The 12689-nt window shown below is 35.2% G+C and overlaps 1 protein-coding gene across 1 annotated transcript; it reads right to left on the reverse strand.

The window, feature by feature from the left end:
• Positions 1-3742: 3742 nt before the first annotated feature.
• On the reverse strand, positions 3743-8299 carry asip2b (agouti signaling protein, nonagouti homolog (mouse) 2b). The gene is made up of 3 exons (XM_084120554.1): positions 8082-8299; positions 6695-6771; positions 3743-6465 (listed from the first exon to the last, which is right to left on the reverse strand). The coding sequence occupies exons 1-3, from the start codon at positions 8257-8259 to the stop codon at positions 6280-6282; spliced, it is 441 nt and encodes a 146-aa protein (XP_083976680.1). The 5' UTR covers positions 8260-8299; the 3' UTR covers positions 3743-6279.
• Between the last annotated feature and the right edge of the window lie 4390 nt (positions 8300-12689).

The following is a 12689-nucleotide window of genomic DNA, read 5'->3' on the forward strand; positions in this document are numbered from 1 at the left end:
ATTATACACTAATATTTGTAGTTTGTAGTGTACCACTAAGTGTGACCGTTTAAGATATTTACAGATACTACATTCATTTACATAAAAAGAAGAACTGCTTCTTATAAATTAATCAGCAACTACATCAAAAGATGAAACCATCTGGACACTACGCAGCTTCATTGAGCAATGGATGTTCATTTAAAAAAGTTGATCTAAATGATCTGCCTATGATAACTTATAACAATTAATATCCTCCTGTAAGCTTAAATGTGCATTATCTCTCCATTGTACTTGATTCCCTGCCAATAAAAGCTTCATAGATCATTCTGTATTAAAGTGATGGTATCCAAACCCATAAGTCATATCCGCATCTGCATGTGGGAGACGTTTGGCCTGTGTCCTCCTGTTACTCCTTGAAGCGGAATGCATGACAGGTTTTCCAGCCATGACTTAAGGCAGAAATGTTCCTGTTACCGGATGATCTTGTGAGGATAAAACATGGTCTCATACATGGTCAAATAAAAACTCTAATGCGCGTTTTGCAGAAGATCTCCATAGCAGATATTTATGATACTCGAGATGATGAATCTGTGGTCTAGTTCTGTCGTCCTACAGATAATTCATGTGAAAGTTTATTTTTAAACGTTACGCCGTTTGTAGAAGGGTCAGGGATGAGTGGCTGTAAATAATCACAGTGAAATCTAACAGTTATTTAACAAAGTTCATAAAAAGTTCAAGGAAAACTGTTAGACCGAATTGTGAATAAGCATTTTACAGCACCTTCCTCCCTTTCTTCGTTGATGTAATTTTTCTAATGAGCCTCTATCCAAGTCCTTACCACCAAAAAAAGTTTATTCTAGTCTGCATTTGTTTGACTTCTTTTTAACTGAAAATCAGACAGTTTGGCTTATGTTTGGATTATATTTGTACCTAATCGTTTGATTAAAATATACTTAATAAAAGTATAAAATGAAGAGTTCAGATGCAAAAGCCTCTAAGTGCCATCTGAAATTTTCTTCTAGAATGATAATTTTTTAAAATGACCTATTTCCATTGCCATTTAAGTGAAATTACTGAACTTAAATATACAAGCTTGATAAAAATGATGATTCTAGAAGAAAATTTCAGATGGCACTTAGAGGCTTTTGCATCTGAACTCTTCAAATCAATATCCAAATTATATTTGGCTTGTATTATGTTTTTTTTCTTTTCTTCATATGTTGGCGTAAAAACATACATGTTTAAGTTTAAAATAAGAAGTCGGTTTTGGGGTGGAATAGCTCAGAGTAAATAGTGCATGGGACTGAACTTATGTCCAACCTGATTCATAGCTTCAAGTATAAACCATTACAGAAAATACCATTTTAAGACTTTTTGAGATTTTGGGCTATTTTGCCTCCATAACGTACCTTCTTTCTAGTGAGACTAGTGAAAAGAAAATATAAAATACATTTGATCAATTTACTTCTGTAGATTTCAGTGATGCATATCTTTGAAAGGCTGTTTTCTCAAAATGAGTTTTTTCTCCTGCACTGAAATTTGGCAGCATTTACATTCACCAAACTTTACCATTTTATTTCAATCCATATTCTGAAGGCCTTCAGATGGGTGTCTTCATATATCTTTCACCTGGTTTATATAACACTTTATTCTTAAAAACATGGTGAAAATTAATTTGTTTTCTGGCTGTTTTCTGATTTATGGAGTGATAAAAAAGAAATCTAAAATTCCCTCTGTAAAAACCTTTAATATATTAACTAAATTAATCAAGAATTCTGAACCTGGATTTATCCAATTTTCAGTATTCTGTTCTGGAAATGTATGCGAATTAGTGAATATTTAAATAGTTAATGCCTCACACTTGTAACAAAACATGTAATACAAATCAATTGTCTTAATTTAATTATTCGGGGTTTTTTTATCCTATTTGCTTATAAAAAATGGGCCAATTTAGTTGCAAGAAGTGGGCCTATTGAAATAGTACACTTGCAAGTTTACAAATTGATATTAACTATAAAGTATACTTGGAAAATACACTTGAACTTTGCTTAAGTTTACTTAATAAAACAAACTTGAAGTATACTTCTTTCTGTAACTGAGATCTTATTCCTGTTGCTTATAGGCTACAACAACAACAAAATATTTGATTTGTGTTTTCTTTAAACACTTGTTGCATTTCATGCTTTATTATCAAAGTATATGCAAGGCTATATGTAAGAATTTCCATGTATTAATCGCTTTTATTGCCAATGTGTGATCAGCTTGTAATGAAACTTAAACAACAAGACCTTCTCCGGCTGTCTATGAAAGCCTGTAGACTGATTTGTATGTGAAGGGCTCGGGACGTTTTTGCCGGGAAAATCTCGTCATGGAATGTTCTGGAGTTCACATTTGCAAACCAAGCGACAACCTTCCTGTCTCTCTCTTGAAACTAACACGGAAGTGACTTAAACTGAAATTCATCGACAGGCTCCAAAAGAGAGCCATTCCTATATACCAACCATGTTAAAATGCCCAACTTTACAGCAGAAAAAATGTGTTTACAGCCTGATGCAAAAAGTGGTTTTGGTCTATATAGCTAATTTTGCCCTTCATGAAAACTGTGAGGGGGGTGAATTTTTTTATAACTCATCTGTTTAAATTATATTAAGCCTTAAAGTTCTGCACAATTAATTGCCGCTGCTGTCACTACTAGCCATTTGTCTGCTGTCTGTTAGCCGTCATGTCACCTCAGCTAATCTCGCCTTTTTGCCCATTTTCGTTTATCTGGGAGTGACGCGCTACCAAGATGGCGACGGCCGGCTCCGCCCACTTTGGACTTCAAAAAGTTACTGGCTGCAGTTCACTTAACGGCCACTAGTGGAATTTCTGAATTTTACATATAGCCCCTTTAATTAAGCAATATCTCCATTTAAAGGTGTGTATGTAACTTTTGGACTGTACTAAAGAATAAAAATACCATAGTATTTTGGCAGAGATTTAGGAAACATGCAGAGTTCATATACTTGTTTCTCTGAAAAACTTCTACAGCCAGTTTTTTTACTTTGAAATGTGTGTTCCGTGTGGGAATGTCTGTTTTTGTTTTGGTCTGTGTGATCCCGTCCGCTGCCAATTTACCGAATAGTATTTCGACACACCCGGGTTGGCAGTTGGTGGAAAACACAGCGTATTGTAGCCATGGAAGCCAGCAAACAAACTGAGATCGCAGATTCTACCCGACCTAAAAATCCTCGGCATCATCTAAAAATCTCTAAAGAACGTGAGCATATTCAAACGCGGATAAATCAACTCATCAACTTACAGTGTGTATATCTCCCCGCCTTCCATTGTCAATTGGGCTCGCTCCTGTTGCGTGTCCTCAATCTGGAAACCCACGTGAGTGTCGAGTCTGAGGAGGAGGGGGTGCGGAAACGACTCTCTCCAAAATTTCGAATTTAAACTGCAGTAACCATTTCAACCACTAGCTCTCAATATTACATACTGCACCTTTTTTTTTAGACTTGACTTTAGCTTTATGCACAAATGTCAGTGATTATAATCACCATGCTTTTATAAAAATATGACAGGGCCTCATCTATTAAAATACAGCATAAAGCACTATTATGTATAAGACACCTGCAGGATTTAAATGGATCTTAGTGGCTTAGCTGAAAACAGCTGCAGATTTATAAATGTACCACGTACTTTGGCTGGAATCAGAAGCTTGACTTTTCAGGAGATTTATACACTTTCTGATGTAAGTACCGCAATAAAGCCGGACTGGATTTTGCAGCATTTTATTCATTTGTTTCTGATCATCCACTGATGCAACAGTCTATTATACATAATGTGCAAGAGTTCATATCCACACTAGGAAGGGCACAGCCCTTTGTCTTTGAAGACAAACTTGAAAAACTTGAGATAAATCAAGACCTGCTTAAATATAGGCTATGCAAGGGAGATTTATGGTTTTGTCTTGGCACCAAACCAAATCACAGATCCTTTTTAGAGCGTTTTAGAAAAACAAAACAGAGGAAAGTAAAGTTTGCAAACTGCAGTTCTAAATGTTTTTATTACAAAGAATTTTGTAGAGAGCACATTGAACATTTTCCCCCACAATAATATTCAGTCAATATGACCTGACAGTGGATAGAAATATATGATGATACTTATCAGGCAACTTTTCTCAAAGAAGCTTTTCATCTGCATTAAAGCGTCTGCTTGACATCCACATAAACATTTTATTTATTTATTTTTACCCGTGCAGAAATCAGAAACATGAAAAAATGCCATATGACAGTGTAATCATCACAGTAGACGAACATCTTAAAACTTATTATTACTGTAAAAGATCGCAGTATGAGGATATATTGGATTCACATTCACTGCACCTAAAATGACTTGACTTAGCTTTTTAGGCACTGTCACACTGATTCTGTACAAGTTAAACAGTTTAGCTTAGATATGTCCCTTGCTTGACAAGAGTTGAAAAATACTGAGAATAATAACAAAAATTTAACTTTGCCAGCATGAATCCTACAAGAGTTCACTGTAAAAACATCTCCAGTTGGCAAAGCAGTCACAATGGTGTTATGGTGCAAAAAGAGAGCGAATAACTCGAGTCACATGGTAGCTAAATATTCACTGTATACAGTTAGTTAAATGTCATGATCCATGGCATGCTACATAGCAGTATCAGAAGGTGTAAATCCTGTCGGTGCACAGATGCTTGTGTGATATATACTGTAGCATTGGTTCTCATTTGGTGGATCTGGAGGTCTGTTCTGAACAAACATTTGCTAAATGCTAAATGCTAAATAAAAAATAGTGACACTTTACAATAAAGTCCAGTGAATTAATTAATTAACATTAACTAATAATGAGCAATACAGAAATGTATTCATCTTTGTTAACATTCATTAATAAAAAATACCATTGATCATTGTTAGTTCAATGTTTTGTCCAATGGAAATTGATTGGATAGTTGTGGTTTGCTATTGGCTGATCTCATGTGAGTGACAGGTTGACCCGCCCTCACATCAGAAAACATGTCATCAGAGGAGAGATGAGAGGTTGAGATGGGCACATCAATTTATATATATAGTAAATACTGAAATATTCCCTAAAAAAATTTCAATTTTGATTTCATGGTGACTTTAATGTAAGTGCTCCACATTACTGCTTTTGAATCCTCCCCAAAATTGTCTTCATTCCCTTCTCTTTTAAGTGCCTCTCTGAAACCTCAATTTCTGTTTGTTTTAAAGAAAACAAGGGATGAGTCAAAATCATTTCTGTTGTAATTAACATAATGCCAGTTCTATTGAAAATTGAATATTCCTATGAGGTCAAAGGTTGTAATCAAACTTAACATCAAAAACCATGAAGAAAAAAAAATGGTTTTGCGTGATTAACTATTGGAAACTGATAGCAAGAAAACTTCAAGAAATACTGGTAACACTTTAGAATGCTGTTCCTTCATTAATGAACAACTACACAGGAACAAATGAGTAACGTACTATTAACATTCTAGTAACTACTATTAACTAACAAGAAACTCTGAATGACGAATTAGTAAGTAATAGTGCTCAGTTGAATGAGGTAGTTCACTATTAGCTAATCAGTAACTACTATTTTTCATTCCTCACTGAAGACTATAAGAACTACTATATACAGGTTCATAATTAATATTAATAATATATGATATAAGGTAATGGTAATCCATTAGTAATGACTCAAGTGTTACTACATCCTTCTAAAGGAACTGCTAATTATTTGGATCAATATTATAAAGTGAAGATCATGGAAACACACCAGTAATGACTAAAGCGTTACCAAATCCATCAGAAGGAATTACTATTCAAAATCTTACAAAAATCTCAAAAGCTTACAATGACTTCAGTCAATATTAGGTAGTTTCCATGATCTTCACTTTATAATACTGATCCAAATAATTAGTAGTTCCTTTAGAAGGATGTAGTAACACTTGCGTCATTACTAGTAGGTTACCATTACCTTTTATTATTAATTGCGCATGTGTGTGTGTGTGTTTGGGGTCACTAGGGTGTGTGTGTGTGTGTGTGTGTGTGTGTGTGTGTGTGTGTGTGTGTGTGTGTGTGTGCGTGTGTGTGTGTGTCTGTTTAGGGTCAATAGATCTATGTGTGTGTGTGTGTGTGTGTGTGTGTGTGTGTGTGTGTGTGTGTGTGTGTTACGGTCATCAGGTCTACGTATGTGTGTGTGTGTGTGTGTGTGTGTGTTACGGTCATCAGGTCTATATATGTGTGTGTGTGTGTGTGTGTGTGCGTGCGTGTGTTAGGGTCATCAGGTCTTCTTGGGGCAGAGGTGCCCCAGTCTCCAGCAGTGGCAGATGGTGTTGAAGAGCCTGCAGTGGCAGGAGGCACACGGGTCGCAGCAGGGAGTGAGTGAGGAGCAGCTTTCCATCAGACCGGCACAGCGCCGCGCTGGAGTCTGGGCTGGAGAATCCGCCTCCGGCCTGGGCTTAGGTCTCTGGAGGACACATGCTTTCATGAGAAACCAATCAACAGAGTAAAGAACTGCTAATACGTTTCTATTAACTCAAGGTTTTAATATAAAAAGGATCAACTCGATTTCCAAGAGGGAATATTACTCTGTTGCTCTTGCAAAAAGGACAGATGTGCATCAGTCCACTTGAACAATGTTGTGTTTGTTTTATTAGGGTCCACATTTTAGGAGACCCCTAAATAACATAACGTACCACCACATGATTTCTCTGCTGAGAAAGATAGCGAGTCCTGGCAAAGAGTCTCTTCGGTTTCTCCTGATTCCACACCCCTGTTGGGACACACAGACGGCCCTGGTTTAAGACTTTATATATTGGGTTATATATTGTTTGGCTTTACATGATGCCACATTTAAGTGGGAGAAACCCAGGTGGCGATAGATATTTTCCCGTCAGCCTGTTCATGAGACGCCTGCTGAAAACAATGAGTCTTTCACTGGAGCTTTTGAGTGCAGTGTATTGAATGGTGAGACTGTGCGTGAAAAAATGCGACAAAAAATCGGTTTTCTTCTAAAGCTCATTAGTGACGTTGACGGTAGCTGCAAATCCCTGAGAAGAAAAAAAGCCTTTGTGTTTGAACAGCAAGTTGTACTGGCCTGATCACAGTGCATGTGAAAACCAACACGTCACCAGGTGGCAGAGTGAATGATCTAATGTCATGTGATCAGCATGGTAAATTATGAAGCGTCATCATAGGACATAATTCATCAGTGAATGATCAAACAGGTGTTTTGTCAAGGGGAACACACACACACACACACACACACACACACACACACAAACATAAAAAAATTGCAAACCAGATTAATCTTAAATTAATATAGATATAATTATCAATATAATATTTAAAATAGTAACAATTGTATCATAATAAAACAGTAACAATAGTATCATAATAAAACATTAACAATAGTATCATAATAAAACAATAACAATAGTATCATATTAAAACAGTAACTATCACTGCACTAAAATTAATATTAATATTACATTTTGGTTTTTATATAGGCTACATATACATACCCATGTAAATTACATGTACATATACATGTAAATTATTGGTACAGCATTAATTAATTATTATAATTAATTATTAAATCATTTTGTTAATTTTTATATTTTTTGTTGTTTTTTAGGCTGCTGGTTAAATTAATTAATTATTATAAATAATTGTTAATTATATGTATATTCATTTGAATTCAATTATACCTATTTAGTTTTAGTTTTTTTTACATTATTATATAAATACTTATAATTCAATATATCATTTTATAATATTTGGATACAACTATACACATTATAGTATATAACTATCATTAAACTACAATACATTGGATATTAAATTATGGTTTTAGGATACCGGTTAAATGATCATATTTTTATTCTTTTTAATTAAAATATAGGCTTCCTATTTTATAATTCAATGTAATTATTTTTTATAACTAGGCTACATACATTTTTAAACATTAACTATACTAAATTGAATATTAATTGTTGGTTTAAAATGGTTTAAATGCTGGCTGCTGGTAAAATGATTATATTTTTATTCATTTGAAATAAATTATTGCATAATATGTGTTACCTGTTGTTATGGAAGAGCTGTGGTGCCCCACGTCGTTTTCGTGTTTTTTGCGCGCATCTATCTTGTTCGCTTCGCACGTGATGGACTGACAAACTGTGAAGAACAAGCAGATGAACAACACACATCCTTTCATCATTGCCGTCGTCATTTTCCGATCAAATGGAGTCTTTAGGTGCATGTGTCAGGTTGGCGTTAGACTGTCCTCATAGAGATCACTCAACAAGTGAGGTCTGTGTTGAAGCCCCTTCGCAGCGTTTATAAAGCGAGGACTCATGCACGCCCACACGAGCACTCCTCATTCAGCTCAACAAGAAGAAAACACCGAGACAAGGTCGTGATGTTTTGTCAATCATCAATCATTAGGCTAGCATAGAAAATAAAAATAAAAGAATCTGACACTATGACCATTTTTAACCTTTTTTTTTATTTTAAATAAAGGTTCTTTGACATTTATGGTTTCATAACTTTTAGCATCCATGGAACCTTTCTATTGCGGGAATATCTTTATTGTGGGAAAAGGTTCTTTGGGCCTTTTAAAATGTCGATCACACTAATAAAGGAACCTGTAACTGTTCACTGAAAGGTTCTTTGGGGAACCAAAAATGGTTCTTCTATGGCATCACTGCAAAAACACCCTTTTGGAACCTTTATATTTAACGCTCTGGTGCTCTTTGCGTGTCAACGATTTATTGTTTAAATAAATTATTTTTATTTCAATTAAATGAATGTACTATATTTTAGTTTGATAATGTTTTTTTTATGAAATATTTTGTATTTTGGGGGGATTTTATGGTACTAAATGATATTTACGCTGTATTTATAATACCTTTATTCACTTTTTTATTTCAAATTTTAATTTCCAACTTAAACTGTCTTAAATCTTGAATGCTTTAGAGCACAGACTTAAAAGTTTGATCTCTTTACAAAGACGACACTTGGCAGATTATTGCTGATGTGAAAAAAGTTAAGTTAACTTAAGTTAAAAAGTTTTTTTTATTATTATTTTACGTTTATTGTTATGAAAAATGTGCAAAAATTCTGCAAAGCCATAAATCTGTAAATCTAAACAAGTTGTCTTTGAGGTTGATATCTCAAAAGAATTGCTTTCAGTAAGATTTTGTTTGGCTGCAGTACCAAAAGTTTCCACTAGGCGAAATTCGTCTCCCATTCGTTTCCAACGCGGTAATTTTTTTCAGGACCATTTAAAGGGATACTCTACCGTTTTTTCATATTAAACTATGTTATTCCCTTATCTAAGACGAGTTGATACATACCTCTCTCATCTCAGTGCGTGCACTTAATCGCTCTAACGCGCGGTGACACTTTGAAAGCACTTAGCTTACCCCAGTATATTCAATGGTATCTAGCATCAATGAATTTAGAAGTGACCAAACACATCAACGTTTTCCCTATTTAAAAACAGTTACACGAGGAGTTATACGACCAAGTATGGTGGCACGAAATAAAACGTGGCGCTTTTCTAAGCGGGTTAAAAAGGATAACTATAATGTATGGCGTAATAGCACTTTTGGAAGTACTTCGACTGGCGCAGTAAAAAGTCACGCCTGATCCTCTTTCCACTATTGACAGAAGTGAGAGGAAGAGGATCAGGCGTGACTTGGAAGTTTCTTACCATTCCAACGAATAATTTTTTTTTCAGTTAATAATGACTGAAGAGCACCAGAGGGGTTTAAAGAGTGTTGATAGCCATTTATACAAGTCGATTCCTAAGTTACTTGATCATAAACGTAATTACCTTTTACAGCCTTGCCAGATGTTTTGACATTGGAGTTGTTTGCTCTCCAGTTCATCAGTCTCCGCAGAGACTGTTTGTGAGCAGTTCTTAAAAGTCGTTTTACAGATGCGCAATTGGACCCGGACTCTGGGTGTGACTGGGCTAAGCCAGGACACTAAACTTCTGAAACCTTAAAATTGCTGTCTGTTTGGGTCACCGTCCTGGAAGCTCCAGAAGATTTTTTTCTCTTCATGAGTTTTCCAGTCCTTGCTGCAGAAAAGCATCTTCAAAGTTCAATGCTGCCAGTGACGCCAATAACACACAGACCGGAAGTTCAGTTCTGTTGTGCCTTTGATAGAGTTTAACAGTTGTTTCATATTTTCACGCATTTGTTCTTTCAGAAGGCTTAATAAATTCTGATATATCCTGGAATTTTGTCTTAGATCATAATGTCTGAGAAAAATAGTAGGTATTGCTGCTATATATGGTTTATTTGGAGATACAATTGCATAACTTTTTTTAACAGCTCCAAAAAAAATAAAAAAATAATCCAATGCATAACTTCTAATATTACATAACAGCACATGCTCCAATTCAATGCTAAATAAATCTTTGTTCCCACTTTTTTAATGCAACCTGTTGAGAGTCATGGATACTGTGCACCAATCCATAACATGATATTTCAAGACTTTGACTAAAAGTGATTTACTTTGCAGGTTTCAACCAAATCTTCCACAGATAAATTCACTGATGGATATTGTGTCTGGGAAATGTTTAGGTACTATTCATTCTAACTATGTAATTTTTTTTTGTTTTTTATCATTTACTTTTTCTTTCTTTTTTTGGCACTAAATGGTGCGGTTCTGTCAGGGTACATAAAATCTTCAGAGTGATGAATTATTAATGAATTATGATGAGTACTGAAATCGACATTCCACCATAAACTTGATTAGGTTAAAATACAAGAAGTGTGTTGGCAAGAAAATGCATTTTGATATAGAGCTTAGTTACATCTAAGGGTTTGGGAGCTACACTCTTAACAAAAATGCTGGGTTGTTTCTACCCATATTTTGGGTCAAATACGGACAAAATATGGTTGGTTTAAATTTTTTTAATTAAATTTTAAGCCCAACGGTTGGGTTTGTCCATACATGTCCAAACATGGGCTGAGACAACCCAGCATTTTTTAGTGTAAGTGGACTAAAATTAACTGTACTCAAGTTATTCTCTTGTGTCCATAACTCTTGTGTGCTGACATATTATACCAACAGCTGTGGTTGTATATTGTAGCCTTTTAATAGTGGCTGGTGTATGTTAAGACATGCCAGCTTCACCTAGATACTGCAAAAAGAAAAGATGAAAAACAGAAAGTGGGATCCAAAAGTCTGATTTGACTGATATGGCTTTATTTTCTCCATTTAATCCTATAGGGATGAAAGTTTTAGGATTTTGAAAAATGTAAAACAATGAGATGTTAAGAGGAATAAGAACACATATTTTAAGTTCTTCAGTATTTCTAAGTCTCTAATCAAATTAAATTTGGAACATTCTAAAATTACGCTGGATAACATGATCAGGTTTTGCACAAACCGGTGGAATTCGTTCAAATTGTTGTTAAAGAAATAGGACAAGTCAAGTACAAAAAAATAATAATCTGATTTCACTCAAATTAGCAAGCTGACAATATAATTTATAAAGAAAAAAAATGTAAACATTGAAAAAACACAAGGGCTGCATCCGAAATCGCATACTTCCCTACTATATAGTAGGCGAAAAACAGTAGCCTATGTGACAAACAAAGTAGGCTATGTCTGAATTCACAGTACTCATTAAACAGTAGGCAAAAAGACCCCGGATGACCTACTACTTTCAGCGAGATTCTGAATTGTGCGTGCGATGGACACTTTACTATCCCATAAGGCCACAGGAGAGGATTTGAGAATGACAGTGAGTGAAGTGACATAACTGACGCGGGTAGGTCACATGATAATGATAACATGGTGAATGTAGTATGTCCAGATTACATTCATACTACACACACTAGAACATACTTTTTTAGAGGTCATTAGCCTACTTATTCAAAGATACTCAAGAGAGCATGCGATTTTGGATGCAGCAAAGTTTTTTTGTGGTTTCAGAATTTGGCCACTGCAGAAAAGAAGTAAAAAAAAAAAAAAAAGATAATAATTTTGCAATTGTTGTTTAAAAAGTGCTGGAGTGCAAGTAAAATTATAGGGAATTCATCTTCTAAGCCTTCTGTCTGGACATCAGTGGATAAATAGTTTCATCCTGAGGAACACTCTGCTTTTCCCTAAACAAATTAATATATGTTCTGGTTGTAATTTATTTCATTTCCCCACTCCATCCATCAGCCCTGTATCAACATTTACTCTACCATGTGTAGATACTAATCTCATCCCAAAAGCTTCAGGAGTCCCTCAGGGGCTCTTATGTGTGATATGGTCTTGAGTAATTCCTGATATCTTGCCATTTTCACTCCTGATAAAATGCAAGAGAACGCAAGTGTCAGCCCGGACTCTGGTCGTTGATTTTTTTTTTTTTTTTTTTGAAAACCACCAGTTTCACATCGCTGCCAAACCGTCACTCAACCGTCTCCGTTCCATAGGGTACATTTCCTTCCAGAGCTATGCCGTTGTTATTGTATTTCCTATTTAGAAAAGGAATTTGGTTTCTACTGCAATACTCGTCTGCCTCCAAGTGCCTCAGTGTTCAAGCTTATACTTTCACATGCACGTATGTGCTGACAAGCTTGTAATGGCTCCCTTATGTTACAGAAATGTGTTCGGGGAAGAATTTTAACTTCGAAATATCTCTTATTTCACACATACAATGCACCAGTGTTGATGCTGTAC

Source organism: Abramis brama (genome assembly GCF_963993115.1).
Source record: "Abramis brama genome assembly, chromosome: 7".
NCBI classification, from domain to species: Eukaryota; Metazoa; Chordata; class Actinopteri; order Cypriniformes; family Leuciscidae; genus Abramis; species Abramis brama.